Source organism: Neofelis nebulosa, chromosome 10 (assembly GCF_028018385.1).
Source record: "Neofelis nebulosa isolate mNeoNeb1 chromosome 10, mNeoNeb1.pri, whole genome shotgun sequence".
Taxonomy (NCBI): Eukaryota; Metazoa; Chordata; class Mammalia; order Carnivora; family Felidae; genus Neofelis; species Neofelis nebulosa.
The window spans coordinates 54,488,143-54,513,568 of NC_080791.1; the positions used below are offsets into that span (position 1 = coordinate 54,488,143).

At 36.8% G+C, this 25,426-nt stretch overlaps 1 protein-coding gene across 4 annotated transcripts in view; it reads left to right on the plus strand.

Moving 5' to 3' along the window:
* RSF1 (remodeling and spacing factor 1) overlaps positions 1-25,426 on the plus strand; it is a 161,520-nt gene that overhangs the window by 32,678 nt on the left and 103,416 nt on the right. For 3 of the 4 annotated variants that reach the window (XM_058687660.1, XM_058687661.1, XM_058687663.1), the window contains exon 2: positions 10,121-10,212. In XM_058687660.1, coding sequence (XP_058543643.1) covers positions 10,121-10,212 — 92 coding nt within the window. Of the gene's footprint in view, positions 1-8,843; positions 9,189-10,120; positions 10,213-25,426 lie in introns of those variants that run through there. The other variant, XM_058687662.1, reaches the window with a different exon arrangement.

Here is a 25,426-nt window from a genome sequence, read left to right on the forward strand (position 1 = left end):
CTCCTATATACAGATTCCCATGGGAGCATTCACCTCTTCCATTTCTCCCCTCAGAAGGGAGAGAAAGGGATAAACATAAACTGCAAATAAGTTGTCTTGAATTGGTGATATCGCCTGATGGCTCACACAGTGAACCCAAAGCCACTTTTGCCATCTTTTTTATCCACCTCCTCATCACTTTCCTGCCTACTGTTAGTTCACATAATTTCTCTTTGACACCTGTAGCAACTCTCTTTTTCTCTAGCAGCAGCAGAACTGTTCTCCCTGTTGTTTTCCTTCGCCTTTATTTTCTTGCCTCTGTTCCAGTTCATCAAGTCCTTGAGTGAATCAGGAACTGTGCTTGGTACTGAGAATACAATGATGAAAAAGGCAGTTGGATCTGGCCCTTGTCTTCATGGAGCTTACATCTGAGGATGGGAGAGAGGAGGAAGAAGAGATAGATGGTAGATAATTACAAAGTGAGACTTAACGATAATTAAGACTATATGATATTAATATTACTCTCACTGAGAACATATACTATTGTGGATTTTGTTTTTATAGTTATAAGTTTCCAGAAAGCAATTTGGAAGTGGAGTGACTATTTTAAAATTTTACCTGTAAGATGGATTGGAAAATAGTGGTGGTGGCACTGTGTTGTGAGTCTAGTTAATGCCACTGAGGTGTACACTTAAAAATGGTTAAAATGTTAATTTTATGTTATTTGTATTGTACTACAATTTAAAAAGTTAATTATGTAATAAAAGAAAACCCATTGATTTGTATACTTTAAATGGATTTAAATGGAGCTGTGCAGAAGGGGTGGCTTGATTCATAGGTTAGGTCTTCTGAACTGTTTCTCTGTTCATTTAATACTTTAAGAAACATTAGAGCACTGGGCTTGGAAGGTTTGGGCTCTTGCCTGGCCTCTGCTTGGTGGTAGGCAATTCACATCATATCTTTGTTAACTAAATTTTCTAGTCTATTAGATAGTGTGAATTAGATCATTGCTTTCAGTTCAAAAATTCTAAGATCCCATGATTGACTGTTGTGTTATTATTAGGCAATTAATACCTGCCTCAATACCTGGACATAGGCATTAAACAATACAGCTGGAGGACTTTAGATCAACTTTATATGGACAAGGAAATTGAAGTTTGCACCTCTTTCTCCTGACTGTGTCTAATGCTTTTCATAATACATACATAATAGAACTTTTAAGTATTAGTTGAAATATTAAGTATAGGCTTTTAAGTGAAACATGGACATTTGAAATGATGAAGAGTATCAGAAATAAGACATGATACAAATAAATTTATTTGATTTATTAAATGTGTGTATGTGTTCCTTTTCTGGCTTAGTATGATTAAATAAAAAGTGGTTTCTGCTTTTAAAAATGAACAAATTAATTATGGGGTGCCTGGGTGGCTCAGTCGGTTGGGTGTCTGACTCGGCTCAGGTCATGATCTCGCAGTCTGTGAGTTCGAGCCCCGCATTGGGCTCTGTGCTGTCAGTTCAGAGCCTGGAGCTTGCTTCAGATTCTGTGTCTCCCTCTCTCTGTCCCTTCCCCTCTCACCCTCTGTCTCGTTCTGTGTCTCAAAAAATGAATAAATGTTAAAAAAATTTTTTGTTTTAATTTAAAAATGAACAAATTAATTGGGATCACATTGAAGACAAGTATATAGTAGGTACTTCCTGATCAAGATTGGTGAAGGTGCTTGTTAGAAACTTTCTACATTTTGCACTTTTCCTTGAGGGCACTTCTCTGCATCTATGCTGCTACAGCCTTATCCTGGGCCATCATCATCTCTTGCTAAAGTGTGGCAGTAGCCTCCTAATTAGTAGTATTTGCTTCCCTCTCATTCATTCCTCGCAGAGCAACCAAAGTGACCTCCACATCTCCTTTACCTTTTTAAATTATGGAAAATGTGAAAGATACAAAAGTAGAAAGTTGTATAATGAACTTCCATGTACCCATCACCCCCCCCCCCCACTTTGGTACGATGTTATGATTTTGTTTCATCTGTAACTCCATCTACTCCCCCTCCCCCCCCGCCCCCGCCAGCTGCCTAGATTATTTTGAAGCAGATCCTAGACACAGAATGATCTTTTAAAAACTTGGATCGTGAATCTTTCCTAAATTTCTCTCTCAAGTTCTTATAACACTTACAATAAAATCTCAACTCTTTCCATGGCACCCAAGGCTTTATAGGATTTGACTCCTGCTTACTTCTTCACCAGCCACACTAGAAGCTTTTGGCTGCCTCAGGACTTCTGTATAGGCATTTCCTTGTGGCTAGCATTCTCTTCTCTACCTTGGCTTGGTTGGCTGCTTCTTCAAGGTCTCATCTTTATTAAAGGTTTTACCGTTTATAAAATGTTTCCCTAAAATGTTAGCAATTGATGCGTCTAGGCGAAGGGTGTACTAGTCTTTGAATTTTTCACTGTTGGAGTTTGTTGGGGGAAAGGTCCTCCTCTCCCTTAAATACTGTCACATTACTATTTCTTTTCAAATTTGTTTAGGGTCTTTCGCTCCTATTCTCTCTACCCTTCAAGTCCTCTGTGATTATTAATTAAGCAGAGAGAAAAGAGAGAAGGGAAATAAAATCATCTGATTAGAGGTGAAGGCATATGGTACTGGAAGCCATGGTCTCCAGTATCTCAGATTCCCTCTGCCAGGATGTTGTTCCTTACGTGTAAGGAAAAGGAAGCCCCTTAAAGACCGACTAATGTGAGTGTGGCTCACATCATTTTACCCAGAAAGAGGCCTTTCCTCTCCATAAGAAATATCTACCTTCTCCTTTGGGAAGGAGTGCTGAATTGCTGGTTATCACAACCTCCAACCATGCTGATTACTTCCAGTACACTGATTACTTTCTTTCTTTTTTTTTTTTAATTTTTTTAATGTTTTTATTTATTTTTGAGACAGAGAGAGACAGAGCATGAGCAGGGGAGGGGCAGAGAGACAGGGAGATGCAGAATCTGAAGCAAGGTCCAGGCTCTGAGCTGTCAGCACAGAGCCCAGTGCAGGGCTCGAACTCACGGAGTGTGAGATCATGACCTGAGCTGAAGTTGGATGCTCAACCGACTGAGCCACCCAGGCACCCCTGATTACTTTCTTTGTAGCGGAGACATTTTCACAGTTTGGGTTCTTAAATAATCTGAATCATGTTTGGTTTCTCTACCTGTAGGAGAACAGCAGTATGATTCTAAATGAAACAAACCTAAAGTGGAGCAGCAGATACCCCTTGGTTTATCTGCCTGCATACTAGGTCTTCTTGGATTTATTTTTTTCCACTGTGGTAATAAGCTGAGCTTAGTGATTTTTATTATTCTTACTTGGCATCTCTGAACTGTGGCTTTTCGGAGAGTGGCCTAAATTACAGTTCATTGTCTGAACTGTTCCTCTGCTTTTCACAAAATTTTAGGATGATTGATTAAATGAATTATTTGAAGATAAGGTATATAAATGCATAATAGTTATTTCAAGGATCAAGTGGTCTGTGGGAATCATCTCATTATTGCTAATGAATTTGCTAATCTGTGCTCCCTCAACAGAGTTTGGAAAAAACTGGGCAATACGTAAAAGTTTATTGTTAGGTTATCTTTTAATCATCATATCTGAAATCAATGTTCTTTGATCAGTAACCTATATGAAATCAACTATTTTGGGACTGTAAGTGTATCTTTGCTTACAAACATAGAGGAAGTTTAGGGGTGTCTGGGTGGCTCAGGCAGGCAGCGTCCAACTCTTGATTTCTGCTCAGGTCATGATTTCATGGTTCATGGGATCTAGTGCTGCATCAGGCTGTGCTGACAGTGTGGAGCCTGCTTGGGATTCTCTCTCTGCCCCTTCCTGCTTCTGCATGCACTCGTGTGCTGTCTCTAAAAATAAACTAAAAAAAAAAAAAAAAAAGCATAGAAGTTTAAGTAAAACTTTATTGAGAAATGAGAAGAATTCTATCATGTAGTTATTATGAGTTGCTGTGAATTTTGACCATTTAGAAAGCAAAATTATAAGTAGTAAGACTGGGCCTGCAGAAGCAGTAGCATTCTTAAGGCTTGGTCTGGAAAGATGCTTAGAAAAATGTCCAAATATAGGGGCGCCTGGGTGGCTCATTCGGCTGAGCGTCTGACTGAGCATTCGACTCAGGTCATGATCTCACGGTTCGTGGGTTCGAGCCTGCGTCAGCCTCTGTGCTGACAGCTTGGAACCTGGAGACAGCCTGGATTCTGTCTCTCTCTCTCTCCGCCTCTCTCTCTTTCCCTCCCTGTCTCTCTCTGCCTCTCCTCCACTCACCTTCTGTCTCTTTGTCTCTCAGCAATAAACATTAAAAAATAATGTTAAAAAAGAGAAAAATGTCCAAATATAGAACATCTTTGGGTGATTGGATCAGTAATGCAGTCTGGGATTCTACCACTTTCTGCTGCTTCGTGCCTGCATCATCTTGGCAGGGCCTTCCTGAATTCGCACAACCCTGACCTTTTCTTCTGCTTCACAGTCTTTTACCTCCTGAGGCCTTATGAAAGAAATGGGTCAGTTAAAGGTGATGTATCATATCTATCTAGTGAAAGGTTCAGCTGTGACAAAACCTATATTTTTCAGAATGACGTGAAGTTGGTTAATAGATACATTTAGAGAAGGAAGTTAATAATTATCTTGATGCTTGGGAAATGAGACTATTTAGAAAATGTTCCAGGTGATAAATAAGTGAATTTACAGACTGTCACTGTGTGCTTTAGAAAACGATCATGTGTTTTAAAAATATAATTGATAATTTACAGCTTCACTGTCCAAAATCATAGCTACTTGCTACACATGGATATTTAAATTTTATTTAAAAAATTAAAAGTTAGTACCTAAAATTAGTACCTAAAATTAAAGTTAGTACCTAAATTTAGTACCTAAAAGTTAGTACCTAAAATTAAAGTTTAGTACCTCAGTTTTATTAGCCACATATCAAGCCATATAGATGACTCTGTATTGGAAAGGACTATTTCCTATTGGAAAGGAAAGAAATAGACTATTTCTGTTCATCATAGAATGGTCTCTTGAATAGACAGCATGTTTAGAGAATACAGAGTATGGGAATTTTAATATTTTCAATTTAACCACGATGTTGATTATAATTTTACTGTTGAAGTTTTTGCCTGTTTCTTATCAATTGACAAAATATTAAGAGCCACTAATGTCCGTAAAGATCACCAGCTTGTCAGTTCTATTTGAAACAAAAAATATAAACAAATTAGTTGTTAACTAGATTTACTGTGGTGATCATTTTGTAATATATACAAATATTGAATTATTAAGTTGTATATCTGAAATTAATTTGTCAATTATCTCAAAAATGTAAGTAAGTTATAAGTAAATTGTGGGTTATACATTTTAGTTTTAAATATACTAGCTCTGTATGATCCACTGTAGTAGCCACTAGACATAAATAAATGGCTCTTGAGCACTTGAATATGGCTAGTGTGAACTGAGATGTGCTGTAAGTGTAAAATGTACAATATGTTTTTAATACTTAGTACAAAAAATAAGATGTAAATTGAGTGAAGGGGGGCGTCTAAAGGTACAGACTTCCAGGTATAAAATAAATCATGGGAATATAATGTACAGCATGGTGACTACAGTTAGTAATACTGTATTGCATGTTTGAAAGTTGCTAAGAATAAATCTTAAGTTGCTAAGAATAAATCTCCTTACAAAATTTTTTTGCAGTCATGTAAGGTAATAGATGTTAACTAGATTTACTGTGATCATTTTACAAGGTATACAAATACTGAACCACTATGTTGTACAAATGAAACTAATATGGAGCTCCTGGGTGGCTGGGTCAGTTGAGCACCCATCTTCAGCCCAGGTCATGATCTCATGGTTTGTGGATTCGAGCCCTGCGTCGGGCCCTGCACTGACAGCTCAGAGCCTGGAGCCTGCTTTAGTTTCTGTGTCTCCCTTTCTCTCTCTGTCCCTCCCCTACTCATGCTCTGTGTGTCCCTCTCCCTCTCTGTCTCTCTTAAAAATAAATAAACATTAAAAAATAAAAAAACTGATATAATGTTATGTGTCAGTTATATCACTCTTTATATATTTATTTTAATATTTATTTTTGAGAGTAACAGAGCATGGGGGAAGGGGAAGAAATGGCGGAGGTGGGGGGGTGGGGACAGAGGATCCGAAGTGGGCTTTGCATTGCAGCAGCAAGCCCCGTGTGGGACTTGAACTCATGAACCATGAGATCATGACCTTAGCTAAAGCCGGACCACCTTCACAATTTAAAAAAATAAATAAAAATATTAAGTGAAAAAAATTTTAAATACCTGGTATTTTAAATCTTGAGTATATATTGAAATAACATTCGGATTGTAGTATTAAATAAAATATATTATTAAAATTAATTTTGACTTATTTTTATGAATGAACTACTAGAAAATTTGAAATTATGTGACTCATCTTATATTTCTGTTGGACAGTGCTGTGCAAGAGCCAATGGCCTAATAAGCAAATCAAGTACTATGTAATTTATTTCTTTATATATATATATATATATATATATATATATATATATATATAAAATTTATTTCTGTATGCCTAAATCAATAATGTCTACAGTTGCCAAGTGGGATGAAATCCTTTTTTTTTGCATACATTTATTTATGTCCTTTTAGATTTTTAGAAATATAGTAGTACTAATTATATCAGTTTTTTTGTGTGTGATTTCATGTATCTTTATGATAATGAAAGACATGTATAAAACACTGATGCAAAGCTTTTAGCCAGCTGCTAAGGAAGTGATATAGGCAGAATGAATACTTTGGACATTCCAAGGATAAACATGTTGCTGGAATCATTAAAAGGCTATCACAGAGACTTTGGGCCTTTTATTGATAAGACATAGAAAGATAAATGCAATTCAAGTGGGAGAAAACAGTAAACTAGAAGGCTTGAATAGAGCCCAGATAGGTCGTGGACTGGGTATGCTTAGTGAACAGGCCAGAATCCTGTTTTGATTTGAATGAAGGATTTCAGTGTAAAAGTAAGAGAGAGTGATTGAAAAGTTATAAGACTCTGAGGCTAGAGTAAGAAATCTGGATGAGTTTAATATAGGTATTTAGGAGCCAGAAAAGATGTCGATGAATGGGAAGTGTTATGAAAACAGTATTTTTGGAAGATTGGTTATAAGAGACTATCATAGTTATTTTTTTGAAGTGAGAAGGTACAGTAATATCCTAGAGAAAGTGGGGGAAATAGGGCACAGGGTTGAGATATCTAAAGGCTGAATCATCAAGACTGTTGTGTTTGGGAAAGCGGACAAGGAGAAATTGAAACAGACTTTGGTTCCACAAGTGTCATGACAAATAAAAATAAAGATGTTTTAGCTTTATGTATTTTACAGCTTTAAAACTGTAAAATAGCTAATGTAGCCCTTTACAGATGAGGAATTTGAGATTCAGTGTTTAAAGACCTTCACCAGAAAAATCATGATCACCTTATATTAAGCTGACAGTTGAGCCCTTGTCTTTTTCTTCCTACTGTGTTGTCATTGGAGTCTACTCACTTACCCAAGCCAGTGCCTCAGGTTTTCTTGACTCTCTCTATAGCTTTGCACAAGCAGTCAATCACTAAGTTGTATTATTTGTTTCCTAAATATTTCTCAGATCTGCCTAATTCTGTCTGTACTATCTCTACCTATGTTCACATTACTCCCATCTTTCTGGGTTGATATTTTCTGGAATTTACATGTTATCTCTGCCTTGCATCCACCTCCCAAAACAAGCAAGGAAATAAAAGCAGTCTGTTTTCCTGCAATTCACTTGCTTTCTAAAGTGCAGAGAGAGCACTCTCTTGTCTAAATTTTTAAATGTAAATTTCTTAGCCTGGACTTACAAAGCTCTTCATGATCATGTCCTTTTTTCCATGCCTCCAGTTCCATGATCACTTCTTTTTCAGTCTTTTGCATCTGCTGTTACTCCTGTAAGTAAGGTCCTTTCTCCCCTTTTCTCTGCCTCACCCTCAATCCCAAGTTCAGGTTTAGACTTAGAGTAATAGTCTACTTGTCTGTAACCACCCATCCTATGCTTCTTTCCACTACCACCACCCCACCTCCAACCCACGATCCACTGTCTAATGCCCTAAAAAGACTCACATGAGTAGGCCCACTAAGGATATTTTTTCTTGTTTAGTAATAGTGGTCCCACAGAAATTTATTGAATGGGTCAATGTTTTTATACTGCAGAGTTGTTTCAAGTTAAAATTAGCTTAGTGGAGAATGAAGAGTCTAAAAGAATGACTGAAAATTAGTCCATCATTTCCCAACCTGTTCTTAAGAGCACTTGTATCCTAAGATAAGCTAGTGTTGTATGTATGTTTCACACAAAATTCCATGGTCAGATATATTAAGTGAATGTTGAAGATTATATCCTTGGATATTCACGTGCACACAAGATCCATCAATAAAGTTGTCAAGAAGTCCTGCACTTAATTGGGGCGCCTGGGTGGCGCAGTCGGTTAAGCGGCCGACTTCAGCCAGGTCACGATCTCGCGGTCCGTGAGTTCGAGCCCCGCGTCGGGCTCTGTGCTGACAGCTCGGAGCCTGGAGCCTGTTTCGGATTCTGTGTCTCCCTCTCTCTCTGCCCCTCCCCCGTTCATGCTTTGTCTCTCTCTGTCCCAAAAATAAATAAAAAACGTTGAAAAAAAAAAAAAATTTAAAAAAAAAGAAGTCCTGCACTTAAAACAAAAAATAAGACCTTTGTTTTGATCCAGTATTTTTCTTTTCTTTCTTCTTCTTTTTTTAAAATTTTTTAAGTTTATTTATTTGGAGAGAGGGAGAGAGGGAGGGAGGTAATCCAAAGCAGGCTCCACGCTGTCAGCGCAGGGCCCAACGCAAGGCTTGAATCCACGAACCATGAGATCATGACCTGAGCCAAAACCGAGAGTTGGACACTTAACCGACTGAGCCACCTAGGCACCCCAATCCAGTATTTTTCTAATGTATTTGATTATGGAAACGTTTTAGAGAGTATACCTCCTGTTTCTCTTAGGTTACTAGTGGTATTTGGAAAATGCCAAATTTGATGGCTGTGTATGTGTGTCCTTTTATTTCCCTTCCGTCTAACAGATATAATTAAACAACATAATCACGTCATACCCAAGGGATATATGGAGGAACTCTGGCTGTTTACAGTTAGAAGAGAAAACCTGAGGGAAGGTAAAATAGTCTTCAAATATTTGAAGGTTCTAGCTGAAGAGGAGTTGAAAATATTGTCTTTGAAACTAGAGAATAAGAGTAAGAACTAGGTGTAGAAAGGCAGATTTTGACTTTGTATAAGGCTAGCTTTCTAATAACTAGAACTTTGGAAGATAAGTCAGTGTTCTGTCCTGAAAGTTGTCAAGTGAAGATCCAGAGGGATGATGTAGAGAACTTTAGCCCATAGAGAAGGTATAGATTGAAAGAATAGTTTTGTGAAATAGGTTGAAAGCCATTGGACTGTTTCTGAGATATCCATATCCATATCCAACTTGGAATTTATATTCCTTGATTCTTTTCTAATTTTATGAATCTGTGTCTTGGTCTGTAATGTCAGTAAAGTATACAAATACGTGTTATGAGAAACAAACACTAGTAGAAATTGTGGTTGTATGGTTAAGGGCTTTTACTTGATGATATATTTTTTTTAATTGGCTTTATTTTTTAGAGCAGTTTTAGATTCACAGAAAAATAGAGCACAAAGTTCAAAGAGCACAAAGCACAAAGAGAGTTCACATATACACTCTTTCTCAACACACGACCTCCCCACTATCCATATCTCCTGGCACCACAGAAGTACATTTGTTATAATTAATGAACCTACTTTGACCTATCATTATCACTCAAAAATCCACAGTTTACATTCGAGTTCATTCTTACTTGATAATGCTTTGAAAGAAAATGTGAATATTCCTGCTCATCTTTAAAAGAGTGGTTTCCAGTTATTTCTTGCCCTAGTTTAGTCTTTTCTGATTCACAGGTCTAAAAGATAGTTAAAGTCAACATTCTCTATTTTGAAAAAGTATTCAGAGAAGGGGAAAGTTCTTTTTTTATCTTAAATGTTTATAAATGTTTTATTTTGTGAGCTAACAGTATTTTTTCTTTCTTTTAAGTACCAAAAGAATTGGTGGAGCTCCATTTGAAGTTGATGAGGAAGATTGGCAAATCTGTTACAGCAGACAGATGGGAAAAATATTTGATCAAGGTAAATATTAAAAATTACCTTCTCTGGGGCACCTGGGTGGCTCAGTTGGTTAAGCATCCGACTCTTGATTGCAGTTCAGGTCATGATCTCGCTGGCATGCTGGCATGGAGCCTGCTTAAGATTCTCTTCCTCCCTCTCTGCTTCTCTCTCCCTCCCCTCTCAAAAAATGTGCCTTCTCTGTTACTGAAATATTACTGTAGCATAAATTGATGTGTTTTGTAATATGCTGAACTTTTAAAATGGTCTACTAAAAGTTGCGAAATATGACTTAGAAATCCATACAATTACTATCAGTATGTGATTCTTTTCTGCAACTACTAAGCCATAGTGTTTAGTCCTAAATTTGGGTTTCAGAGGTGTTATGTCCCTTTTGTGCCTAACACCGTGCCTAGGACTTTTCATGTCTTCTCTCATTTAATCCTTAAAACCATCCAGATAAATCAAGTAAGACATAAATAAGGCAAAGAAAGTTGTCATTTTTCCTTGAGATCACACTGTATGCATTGACACAGAATTTGTCTGTTACTTAAATGGTAAGATGTCATAACACCTTTAAATCAGTATAGGAGATTACCAGTTACCAATAAGGCCAAAGCTATCCTTTAGTGAAAACAACCTGGGAAATCAGAATGCTTTACGATAAACCATTCAGGAAAAATGGTCTGAAATTGTATCCAAACTTTGAGACCTACACAATTTTTGGAAGCCCAAGCTGATAAATGTACCTACCTCCATGATATCTTTTGGGAATATTTTTAATTCTATAACATACCAGAATATTAGGTTATATTTTTTGGTATTTTGAAAACTGTATGATTTTCTTGTCTTTTAAAAAAATACATGTTTACCCATGTATTTTCATACCTGCTTTCTTTTTGGGGGAGGTATATATATGACTTCAGAGCACTGTGAAAAGAGGAATCATCAGGGTATAAGAGTTGCTTGTTACATTATTATAAAAATCACATGTGCTTTTCCATTTATTGGTGTATAACACATCATTCCAAATTAAGTGACATAACAATTTTAATCAATTCACTGGCTCCTTTTCTGTTGGTTGAAAGCAGCCACAATTCTGGCCACATTTCAAGAGAGGAGATACAGACCCCAATCTAATGTTGAATGAAATCTCCAAAATATATTAAAACTGTGAATGATAACTGAGCAAATTTTTAACTATTCAAAGTGCTTTAGGGGTGCCTGGGTGGCTCGGTTAAGCATTCAACTTCAGCTCAGGTCATGATCTCACAGTTCGTGGGTTCGAGCCCCACATTGGGCTCTGTGTTGACACCTCGGAGCCCGGAGCTTGCTTTGGATTCTGGGTCTCCCTCTCTCTCTGCCCCTCCCCACCTCATACTCGGTCTCTCTCTGTCTCTCAAAAATAAATAAACGTTTTTTAAAAAAAGTGCTTTAGAAAATACCAGTGAAATCGCTGTTTTGCCTTTAATAAAATATTTATTAATGGTTAAGAATCAAGTTTTGGAGCTTTAAAAGAGATGCTGGAATTTCAGGGCATTGATTTTTATATAATATCTTAAAGGGTATAGTCCCTTGTAAATAAATGTGGGTTTGTTATTAAAGTGGGTTTATTTGTTTACATGTTCTGAGAATTTAGGTAGAAATACCTTGTATACTGTTCCCATCTCTTGTTAAACTTTAGAACCATGGATAATCTACTTTGCACCGTTGTCTGTTTCTTCATAAAATGTGAGAAATGAGATGATTTTATAAACCCCTTTAGTTCTATGGTGAAAACTACAGGTTCTAGCTCATTTTTTAAAAAATCGAGATATATTCACATAACATAAAATTTGCCCTTTGAAAGTATGCAATTCAGTGTTTTTTAGTATATTCACAAGGTTGTGCAACTATCATCACTGTCTAAATCAGAACATTTTTATCACCTCAAAAAGGAACCCCATACTCATTAATAATTACTCTCCTTTCCTCTTGTCCTTATAAACTATTAATCTGTTTTCTGATTCTATGAATTTGCCTATTCTGGACATTTCATATAAATAGAATCATACAATATGTGGCCTTTTGTGTCTGGTTTCTTTCACTTAGCATAATGTTTTCAAGTTTCATCCCTGTTAAAGGATGAATCAGCGCTTTGTTCCTTTCTATGCCTGAATAATGTTCCTTCGTATGGATATACCACTTTTTATTTATCTACTTATCAGTTTATGATATTAGGCTGGTTTCCATCTTTCGGCTATTATGAAAAGTGCTGCTGTGAGTAGACATGTGATTTCATTTCTTATATCTAGAGTGGAATTGCTGGGTCATACGGTAATTCTGTTTTGACTACTTAACTGCCAGACTGTTTTCCAAAGCTGCACCATTTTACAATTTCTCTAGCAATTTATGAGGGTTCCAGTTTTTCTACATCCTTCCTCATTAACACTTATGATTGATTGACTGATTGATTGATTGATTTTAAGCATCCTAGTGGGGGTTCCCATGGTTTTGATTTACATATTCCGTATGACTAAATTATGTTGAGTGTTCCTTTCATATACTTGTAGGCCATTGTATATCTTTGAGAAAATGTGGAAAAATGCCTACTCCTATCCTTCTTTGTTTAGTTGGTTGTTCGTGTTTTTGTTCTTGAGTTTTAAGAGCTCTTTATATATTCTGCACGCTAGACCCTTACCAGATACATGATTTGCATACATTTTCTCCCATTTGGTGTTTTCTTTTACTTTCTGTGTAATGTTCTTCGATGCATGAAGGTTTTAATTTTGATGAAGTCCAATACAGTTTTTTCTTTTGTGGCTAGTGCTTTGGTGTCATATCTAAGAAACTATTGCCCAAACTAAGATCATAAAGATGTAATCCTCTAATTTGTTCTAACAGTTCTGTACTTTTAGCTTTTGTGTTTAGATCTATGATCTCTTTTGTTAATTTTTGTATATAAGATAGGGGTCCAACCACATCCTTTTGGGTGTGGATATCCAGTTAGTTATTCCATTACTGTTTGTTGAAAAGACCATTCATTCCCATATTTGATTGCCTTGACATTCTTGTAAAAAGTCAATTCAACATAAATAGAAGGGTCTATTTCTGAAGTTGCTATTCTGTTGACTTCTATGTCATCATTTATGCTGTCTTGATTATTAAAGCTTTGTAATAGGTTTTGAGTTGGTTCTTTTTCAAGATTGTTTGGACTGTTCTGCTTTCCTTGCATTTTCTTAATGAGTTTGAGGATCAGCTTGTTAATTTCTGCAAAAATGCCAGCCATGATTTATATAGGATTAGATATAATCTGTAGGTAAATTTGGGGAATATTAGGTTAACAAAAATAAGTCTTCTGATCCATGGATCAGGATGTCTTTCAAAATATTTAGGTCTTTAATTCCTTTCAAAAACGTTTCATAGTTTTCTGAGTCCAGTTTTATACTTATTTGTTCAGTTCTTTAGTATTTTCTTGGTTTGATGTTGTTATAAATGTAATTTTTTTTCTTAACTTCATCTTCAGATCGTTCATTGCTAATGTGTGGAAATACACCAATTTTTGTATATTAATCTTGTGTCTTGCTTCTTTGTCAAACTATTAGCTCAAATAGTTTTATTGTAGATTTTTAAGACTTTCTATATATGAGATGATATCATCTCCAAATCCAGATAGTTTTACTTCTTCCTTTCCAATCTGGACATACTTTATTTCTTTTTCTTGCGTAAGAAAACCAGAACCCCTGGTATACCTGGTATAACCCCTGGTATAGAAATGGTGAGAGCAGACATCCTTTGTTCCTGATCCTTGGGGGAAATTTTTCAGTCTTTTAAGATTTAATATGATATTAGATATGTGTGGTTTTTTTTAAGTATGTTTATTTTTGAGAGAGACAGAGAGCAAGCAGGGGAGGGGTGGAAAGAGAGGGAGAGAGACAATCCCAACCAGGCTTCACATTGTCAGTGCAGAGCCTGATGCAGGGCTTGAACGCATGAACTGTGAAATCATGGCCTGAACCAAAACCAAGAGTCGGGCACTTAACCGACTGAGCCACCCAGGCACCCCAGGTATTTGTGTTTTTCATAGAGGTTCTTTATCAGACTAAGAAAGGTCTCTTCCTGGTATGTTGAATATTTTTTATCATGAAAGGTATTAGATTTTGTCAGATGTTTTTTCTGCATCTACTGAGATAACCATGTGGTTTTTCCCCTTTATTAACATGGTGTATTGCATTGATTAATTTTCATATGTTGGGACTGTGCAATCCTACAGTCTCACTTCATCTTGGTTCATAATCCTTTTTATATGTTGCTAGATTTGGTTTGTTAATTTACTGTTGAGGATTTTTGTTTCTGTATTCATAGGGATGATGATGTGTTTTATTGAGATGTCTGTGGCTTCATAGAATTAGTTGAGAAGTTACTTCCTCTTATTTTTTGTAAGTGTTCATCAAATGTTAATTCTTTATTTTTATTTATTTATTTATTTATTTTTAGCATTTATTTATTTTTGAGAGAGTGCAAGTGGGGAAGGGGCATAGAGAGAGAGGGAGACACAGAATCCAAAACAGGCTATAGGCTTTGAGCTCTCAGCACAGGGCCCAATTCAGGGCTCGAACTCACCAACTGTGAGATCACAACCTGAGCCGAAGTTGGAAGCTCAACCAACTGAGCCACCTAGGTGCCCCTATAGGTATTCCCTATAGGTATTGAGTCAATTTCAGTAGTTTGTGTCTCTAGGAAATCGTTCATTTTACCTAGCTTATTGGCATTAGATTGTTCATAGTATCCACTTGAGATCTTTTTTATTTATGTAGAGTTGGTAGTAATATTCCCTCTTTCCTTATTTTACTGACTGTGAGTGTTCTCCCCCCACCCCCAGCCCCACCCCCGGTCAGTGTAGCTATAGATTTACCAATTTTGTTGATCTTTTAAGAACCAACTTAACAGCTTTGTAGAATTTCCCTATTTTTCTATTTTATTCTTTCCTTTTATTTGCCTTGGGATTAGTTGGGATTCTTTTCTAGTAATACGGTGGAAATTTAGGTTATTGATTTGAGATCTTCCTCTTTTTTTAACATAGGCATTTTCAGCTATTATATTCCATCTTTACTTCTTGCTTTAGCTCCATTCCATAAATTGGTATATTTAGTTTACTTTCATCTGAAATTATCTTCTCATTTCTCTTGTGATTTCTTCTTTGACCCATTGGTTATTTAGTTGTAGTTTAATTTCCACATACTTGTAAATTTCACCAATTTTTTTTCTATTACTGGTTTCTAATCTTATAACATGTAGAACATACTTTCTATGATTTTGATCCAGTTAATTTTGTTGAGACTTATTTTATGACCTTACATAATATATGTGTGTGTGTGGATATGTGTGTGTGTGTGTGTGTGTGTGTATGGATGTGTATAAAAAGTCCTTCAAATTAAAAAAAAGTAGATAAATCCTTCAAATTAAAAAAGTAGATAATTTATCTACTTAAATATTTAGTGAGATTTGCTAATTTCATATTCATATTTACTGTCCTTTTTAAAAATATTTTTCCTTTTTTCTGATTTTTAAGCCTTTTGTTGCCTATAAATAAAGTTTATACACAACACACACATACACACACCTTAAGTACAGATATATGTTTTTCCCCCTTATCCTTTTTGAAAGCTACAATCTCTACAATTTTTTTAAAGAACAGTAAACTCTGGGGCACCAGGGTGTCTTATTTGGTTAAGCGTTCAACTTCAGCTCAGGTCATAATCTCAGTTTGTGAGTTTGAGCCCCGCGTCAGGCTCTGTGCTGACAGTTCACAGCCTAGAGCCTGCTTCGGATTCTGTGTCTCCCTCTCTCTGCCCCTCCCCCACTCGTGCTCTGTCTCTGTCTCTGTCTCTCTCAAAAATAAAATAAAAACATTTAAAAAATTTAAAAAAAAAGAATAAACTCTTCCTTAATTCTTTGTTCCCCTTTAGTTTTTACCCATCCTCCCTTTTCCCCCTTTGTATTAGTTATCTGCTGTTTGATGACAAATAACCTCAAAATGTAGCTAGTGAAAACAGTGAATATCAAGTCTGCCATTCTCTGAGCTGTCCCTAATGCTCAGCACATCCCAAACTACATTCTCCCTGATGCCTCTTGGTTTGCAGCCTTGAGTTTTCCCGGTGAAGTCTGAAACTGGCCCCGGTACATGGAGAATAAGGAGACACCAAAGAAAGAAGCAGAGTACTATTTCAGATTGATACTAAGCTCATCTCAGGTCCTGCTTTTGTTGGAAATCAAAATTTCATCAAGTGTTTAACAAAATGGAACACCATAATATCAGTTAGTAAGCAATACAGATAAAATATACCCCTGAAGTGCCAGGTTTTGATGAATAGGAAACACAGCATGGCAGGGTACTCTGGGACCTCTTCTTCATGAAGTAAATACTTTCTTTTTTTTTTTTTTTTAATTTTTTTTTTTAATGTTTATTTATTTTTGAGACAGAGAGAGACAGAGCATGAACGGGGGAGGGTCAGAGAGAGGGAGACACAGAATCTGAAACAGGCTCCAGGCTCTGAGCCGTCAGCACAGAGCCCGACACGGGGCTCGAACTCACGGACCGTGAGATCATGACCTGAGCCGAAGTCGGCCGCTCAAGCAACTGAGCCACCCAGGCGCCCCGAAGTAAATACTTTCAAGATCAAAAGACATAGCTGACTTTCTTAACATAGAAGCAGACACAGAGAGGCAAACAAAATGAGGAGACAGAGAAATTTATCCCCAATGAAAGAACAGGACAAGGCTTTGGCCAGAGATCTAAGTGAAACAGGTATAAGTAACATGCCTGATAGAGAATTTAAAGCAGCGATCACAAAGATACTCACTGGATTTGAGAAAAGAGTGAGAACCTTAACACAGAGATAAAGAATAACATAGCTCAGATAAAGGGATCAGTAAATGAAATCAGAAACATCTTTGATGGAATGAACAGAAGGAAAGAAGCAGCAGAAAGAATTAGTGACCTGGAAGACAAAGTAATTAAACTGAACACAAGAGAGAGAAAAGAACTACACAAAATGATAATAGACTTAGGGAATTCAGTGACTCCATCAAATGTAATGAAAATCATTATAGGAGTCCCAAAAGAGGATGAAAAGAGGGCAGAAAATTTGAAGAAACAATAGGTGGATCTGATTAAAATAAAAAACCAAGAACTCACAAAAACAGGATATAAAATATAATTTTACATATATGTAAAATCTAGGGAGGTGAGGAGAAAAGAATGGGTTCAAACTTAAATGACCATCAACTTAGTATAGACTGCTATATGCAGAAGAGGTTATGTAGATAGAATCTGAATATCAAAAACTACTAATAAATCTGCAAAGAAAAAAGAGAAAACCAAATATATCACTAAAGAAACTTAGCCAAACGTGAAAAAAAGACGAGAGAGTATCAGAAAAAATCTTCAGAAACACACACAAAACAGGTAAGAAAATGGCAATAAATACGTATCAATAATTACTTTGAATGTAAGTGAACCAAATGCTGCAATAAAAAGATGTAGAGTGACAGGATGGATAAAAAAAAGAAGACCCATCTGTGTGCTGCCAATAAGAGACTCAGTTTACACCAGAAGACGCTTACAGATTGAAAGTGCGGGAATGGAGAAACATCTATCATGCAAATGGTTTTCAAAAGAAAGCCAGAGTGGGTGTACTTATATCAGACAAAAGGGACTTTTTGTTTGTTTGTTGATTTTGACAGAGAGTGAGTGCGCATGTGAGTGGGGAAGGGGCAGAGAGAATAAATGAGTGAATCCCAAGCAGGCTCCACGCTGTCAGCACAGAGTCTGACCGGGGCTTGATCTCACAAACCAAACCATGAGATCATGACCTGAGCCAAAATCAAGAGTCAGATGCTTAACTGACTGAGCCACCCAGGTTCCCCAAGACAAAACACACTTTAAAACAAAGACTGTAACAAGGCATAAAGAATGACAGTGTATAATAATAAAGGGACAATCCAACAAGATCTAACAGTTGTAAATATTTATGCACCCAGCATAGCAGCACCCAAATATATAAAAATGTTAATAACAGACAGATACAAATTGATTACTACTCGATAGTAATACAGTGATACTTTAACATTCTGCTGCATCAATTGACAGATGTGTTGTGTGTCAGTATTAACAGATGATGTCAATTGTGTTGTGTGTGTTGATGTCCAAACAGAACATCAAAGAAAGAGTGCCTTTGAGTGACACACTGGAGCAGATGGATTTAACAGAAATATTGAGAACATTCTATCCTAAAACATTCTTTTCAAGTGTGCCTGGAGCATTCTTCAGAATAGACCATGTATTAGCCCAGAAACCACTCTCAACAAATAGAAGAAGTCATACCAGGCATCTTTTCTGACCACAACGCTATGTAACTAGATATCAACCACTAGAAAGATCACAAATACAATGGAGATTAAATACCATGCTACTAAACAATGAATAGATCAACCAGGAGATAATAGAAAAAGTAAAAACATACATGAGACAAATGAAAACGAACACACAAAACTTCAAAAAAAAAAAAAAAACCCTTTAGGATGCAGCACAAGCGATTCTAAGAGGGAAAGATACAGCACTACAGGCCTATGTCAAGAAGTAAGAAAAATATCAAACAACCTTACACCAAAAGGAGCTAGAAAAAGAACTAACAAAACCTAAAAACAGCAGAAGGAAGGAAATAATAAAGATTAGAGCAGAAATAAATGATATAGAAGCTAAAAAAAATCAATAGGACAGATTAATGAAACCAGGAGCTGGTTCTTTGAAAAAAATCAATGATTGATAAACCTGTAGCCAGATTTATCAAGAAAAGAAGAGAAATAATAATCGACACCACAGAAATACAAATGGTTATAAAAGAACATTATGAAAAACTATATGCCAGCCAACTGGACAACCTAGAAGAAATGGATATGTTCCTAGAAACTTATAAACTACCAAAACAGAAACAGAAAGAAACAGAAATTTGAACAGACTGATTACCAGCAATGAAATTGGTTCAGTAATCAAAAAAAAACCCCAACAAGGGCACCTGGGTGGCTCATTTGGTTGAGTGTCCAACTTTAGCTCAGGTCATGATCTCATGGTTCCTGAGTTCAGGTCCCGCACGTGAGGCTCACTGCTGTCAGCACAGAGCCCACTTCAGATCCTTTGTGCCCGCCTCTCTCTGCCCCTCCCCTGCTCATGCTCTCTCTTTCTCAAAAATAAATTAAAATGTGGGGAAAAAAAAACTCCTGTCAAACAAAATCTATGACTAGATGGCTTCACAGGCAAATTATACCAAACATTTAAAGAAGAGTTAATATGTATTCTTCTCAAACTATTCTAAAAAGCAGAAAAGGAAGGAAAACTTCCATATTCATTCTATAAGGTCAGCATTATTTTGATACCAAAACCAGATAGAGACAGCACAAAAAAAGAACTACATGGGCACCTGGGCAGTTCAGTCAGTTGTCCGACTCTGTTTCAGCTCAGGTCATGATCCCAGGGTCGTGGAATCAAGCCCCGCATCTAAACTAAATGTTCATCTGAGCACAGAGCCTGCTTAAGATTCTCTCTCTGTGTGCCCCTCTACCCCACTTGCACTTGCTTGCTCTCTTATTTTCTTTTTTTCAAATGTACTTTTATTTTGAGAGAGAGAGAGAGAGCACACACACATGTGCAGGGGAGGAGCAGAGAGAAGGGGAGAGAATACAAAGCAGGTTCCAGGCTCTGAGCTGTCAGCACAGAGCCTGACGTGGGGCTCAAAGTCGTGAACCGTGAGATCACGACCTGAGCTGAAGTTGGATGCTTAACCAACTGAACCATCCAGGTGCCCCTACACTCGCTCTCTTTCTAAAAATATGTATGTATATAGAGAGAACTATAGGCCAATATCCCTGATGCAAAAATCCTCAATGAAGTATTAGCTAACTGAATTCAACAATACATTATAAAAATCATTCGCTATGATCTTGTAGGATTTATTCCTGGGTTGCCAGGTTGGTTCACTATTTGCAAATCAATCAACATGATACATTACATCAGTAAGAGAAACGGGAAATAAGTCATACGGAGAAAGACAGATACCACATGTTTTCATTCATATGTGGATCCTGAGAAACTTAATAGAAGACCATGGGGGAGAGGAAAGGGAAAAAAAATTATAGAGAGGAAAGGAGGCAAACCATAAGAGACTCTTAAAAACTGAGAATAAACTGAGGGTTGATGGGGGGGGGAGTGAGGGGAAAGTGTGTGATGGGCATTTAGAAGGGCACCTGTTGGGATGAGCACTGGGTGTTGTATGGAAACCAATTTGACAATAAATTTCATATTAAAAAAAATAAGAGAAACGATAAGAACCATATGATCATTTCAATAGAAGCAGAAAAAGTATTTGAAAAATACAGTATCAATTCATGATAAAAACCCTTAAAGTAGGGTTGGAGGGAACATCTAAAGGCCATATGAAAAATTCACTACTAACATCATCTTCAATGGGGAAAAACTGAGAGCTTTTCCCCTAAAGTCAGGAACAAGGCAAAGATGTACACTCTCATCACTTTTATCCAACATAGTACTAGAAGTCCAGCCACAGCAATCAGACAACAAAAAGAAATAAAAGGCATCCAGTTCGGCAAGGAAGAAGTCAGACTTTAAACTGCAGCTGACATGATACTATATATAGAAAACCTGAATGACTCCACCAGAAACCTACTAAAACGATCAATGAATTCCATAAAGTCACAGGATACAAAATCAATGTACAGAGATGTCTGGCATTTCTACATGCCAATAATGAAGCGACAGAAAGAGAAAGTAAGAAAACAATCTCATTTACAATTACACCCAAAATAGTAAGATATCTAGGAATAAATGTAACCAAAGAGGTTAAATACCTGTACTCTGAAAACTATAAAACACTGAGGAAAAAAATTGAAGATGACACAAAGAAGCAGAAAGACATTGCATGCTTATGGATTGGAAGAACAAATATTGTTAAAATGTCTATAATACCCGACCTACACCTTTGTTTTGTTTTGTTTTGTTTTGTTTTGTTTTGTTTTGTTTTGTTTTGTTTTTAGAGAGCGAGTGGGAGTGGGAGAGAGAGGCAGAGGGAGAGAAAATCTTAAGCAGTCTCCATGCTCAGCATGGAGTACAACATAGGGCTTGATCATGTGACTCTGGGATAATGACCTGAGCTGAAATTGAGTTGGACACTCAGCTGACTGAGCCACCCATGGGCCCCAGCAATCTACACCTTTAATGTAAGCCCTGTCAAAACACCAACAGCATTTTTCACAGAACTAAAATAAACAAGTCTGAAATTTGTATGAAACCACGGAAGATTCCATATAGCCATACAACCTTGAAAAAGAAAAGCAAAGCTGGAGGAATCATAATTCTGGACTTAAAATTGTATTACAGTGCTATAGTAATCAGTGAAACAGAATAGAAAATCCAGAAATGAACCAACAACTGTATGGTCAGTTAATCTTTAACAAAGCAGGAAAGACTATCCAGTGGGAAAAAGACAGCCTCTTCAACAAATGGTGTTGGGTAAACTGGACAGCAACATGCAAGAGAATGAAACTGGCCCACATTCTTATACCTTACACAAAATCAAAAGGGATTAAATACCTAAATGTGAGACCCAAAATCATAAAAGTCCTGGAAGAGAACACAGTAACCTCTTTGACATGGGCCATAGCAACTTTTTTTCTAGGTATGTCTCCTGAGGCAAGGGAAACAAAAGCAAAAATAAACTATGCTACTGTATTAAAAATACACACAATGAATGACACAATCAACAAAACTAAAAGGCAACCTATGGAACTCTTGAAGATGTTTATATATGACATCTGATAAAGTGTTGGTGTCTAAAATATATAAAGAACTTATATAACTCAACACCTAAAAAAACAATCCTGTTAAAAAATGGGCAATAGACATGATTAGACATTTTTCCAAAGAAGACATGCAGATGGCCAAGAGACACATGAAAAGATGTTCATCACTTATCATCAGAGAAATGCAAATCAGACCTACAATGAGATATCACCTCATACCTGTCAGAATGGCTAAAATCAACAACTCGAGAAACAACAGGTGTTGGTGAGCATGTAAAGAAAAAATAACGCTCTTGTAAACTGGTGCAGCAGCCGTGGAAAACAGTATATAGGTTCCTCAGAAAGTTAAAAAATAGAACTACCCTATGATTCAGTAACCACTTCCCTGGGTATTTACCCAGAGAATACAAAAACACTAATTGAAAGGGATGCATGCACCCTTATGTTTATAGCAGCATTATTTACAATAGCCAAGATGTGGGAGCAGCCCAAGTGTTCATCGATGGATGAATGGATGGAGATACACACACACACACACACACACACACACACACACACACACACACACACACCATGGAATGTTATTCAGCCATGAAAAAGAATGAAATCTTGCCATTTGCAGTGACATGGATGGAGCAAGAGACTGTAATGCTAAGTGAAATAAATCAGAGAAAGACAAAGACCATATGATTTCACTCATATGTAGAATTCAAGAAACAAATGAGCAAAGGAGAAAAGAGAGAGAGAGAGACCAAGTAACAGACTCTTCAGTATAGAGAACAAATTGACAGTTACTCGAGGGGAGGTTGGTGGAGGGTTGGGATTAAATAGGTAGTGGATATTAAGGAGTGTGCTTTTGGTGATGAGCACCAGGTGATGTATGGAATTGTTGAATCTCTATGTTGTACACCTGAAATTAATATAACACTGTATGTTTAACTGGAATTAAAATAAAAACTTTTAAAAATGAACATCATACATGTATTCTCTTGTCATTTTTCTGTGTTAGGAATCTGAAGGTGACCTAGAGCTGGATGCCTCTGGCTCAGAGTTTCTCATTAGGCTGTTATCAAGCTGTTAGCCTGATATGCAGTCTCATCTGAAGGCTCAACTGAAGAAGAATCCACTTCTAATCTCAGTTACATTGCTATTGTCAGGATTCATTTCTTTGTCATGGCTTATCCACAGGGCCACTCACGACATTGCAGTTCCATGGGGGCATTACTTCTCCATATGACTGCTTCCCACATGGCAACAGAGCCAATGAGTGAGAGAGAAGGGCTGAGACAAATAAAGTCATGATATTTTTGTAACCAAATCTTAGATGTGACCTACTTTCACTTTTGCCATGTTTTAAAGTAATGTCACTGGATTTGGCTTATATCCAAAGCTGTGGGATGAGGGCAGCAAGGGGAAGTGAATTCTATAGGGGCAATGAATACCAGGAGATGATGATCATTATGGGCCACCCAGAAGGTGTCTATCTCAGTTTTATAGATAGATTTTTTGAAATAATTTTCTTTATTTGCTATTCTGTTTACTTCCCATTCACTCCTCAGTCCCTTGGAATTTTTCTTCTTTCTGTAACATTCCATTGCAATAAAAATTCTTTACAGTGAAAAGCTTGAATGATGTTCTAATTGCTAAGTTGAAGTGTTACTTTTTATTCCACATCTTTTTAATTTCTCTAATTGTTCTTTCCTTGAAACACTGTTTTCTTTTAGTTTTTTTCCTACACTCCTTTCCAGTTTTTCCTTTTACTCCTAGTAGTCTCCTTTCCCAGATCTTTTTTTTTTTTTGTCTGAGTTCTTAAAAGTTTTTTATACTACAGAAGTTTGTTCTAGACCTTCTTCTAGTCTCATTTTATATATTCATCTTGGGTATTCTTGTTTATTCCTATGATTTTAAAACCTCATATGTTAATGACTTATATTTTCATCTAGAATCTTAGTTTGAAGGCCAGTATACCAAGTACATATTGAACATCTTCATTGAAAAAATGCTGATGAGTCAATATTAACTAGAGACTAAACTACTGTAAGAAAGAAACTCCAAAATATAATTGTTTAAATAAGCATTAAATTTATTTGTATCTGTTACAACAATCTGACTTGTCTACCCTGGGACAACTGTATTCCATGAGGTTATTCAGGGATCCAGGTTCTTTTTTAAAAATCTTTTTTTTAATGCTTATTTATTCAATTTGAGAGAGAGAGAGTGTGAGTGGGTTAGGGGCAGAAGGCAGGAGAATCCCAACCTGTCAGCCCGACGTGGGGCTTGAACTTAGAAACTGTGAGATCATGACCTGAGCCAAAATCAGAGTTGGATGCTTAACTGACTGAGCCACACAGGTACCCCCAGGCTCTTAACATTTTATTGCTCCACCCTAGGGTATTTTGTTTTTTTCTTTGTTGTAGAATGTGTTTCAGCTGCAGGAAAGGGTAAGAATGTATAGGGCAAACAATTTTCTTTCAAGAAGTGAGGCAGAATTTGTATACTTCACTCCTATTGTTCTATTAGGAAGAGCACAGTCCCATGATCATACCTATTTGTAGAGGAAGTTAGAGGGTATCAACCCTTACTTAGTGGCATAAATTCCGGAAAATGGGGCAGGAGGAGCAGATTTTTGTATGGCAACTAAAAAAGATTTGGTTTCCTTCGCTTTGGGAGAAGTATACATCTCCCTGCCAGTGAATTCAGGCCTGGCTATGTGACTTGTTTTTGGCCAGTGAGATGCAAGGAAACATGATAGGTTACACTTTGAGCAGAATTTTTAAGAGCAGTGGATTTTCTCCATGTTCTCTATTCCCTTTGCTATGATAACTTATACTTTTCTAAGTCAGTGCTGCCCATTTTGGGGTGAAGATGATAGGTTACAAAGCCACTGCTAACCAGTCATCAACGTAGGCCAGAAATAAAATTTTGTTGCTGTAACTGAGTGATTGACACACCATTTCTTAAAGGGTCAGATACTAGATATTGTAGACTTTTGTTCCTTATAGTCTCTGTCACGACTACAGACAATTCCTCAATGAATGGATTTGGCTGTGTTCTGATAAAACTTATTTTACAAAAAACAAGCACTCAGTTTGTGGGCCATAGTTTGCCAACTGCTGTTGTAAATGGTTAAGCTTTAGGTCTTATTTGTTACTACAGCATAACCTTTACTAACTTGACTAATACCTTTAGTTAAATAGCACAATACCCCCACCTTCTTACCCAAGTCAGAAATCTTAAGTATGATCCTAGACTCATTTCCCAAACTAAATCCTAACTTCTTTCTCTCAGAGCTCTTGACTTAACAGATGAAGGTTACCTCCACCCCCCAAGGTTTAAATAGACCTTACTATAAGGAGCTCCCTGTTGAGAAGGACCTTATAAACCA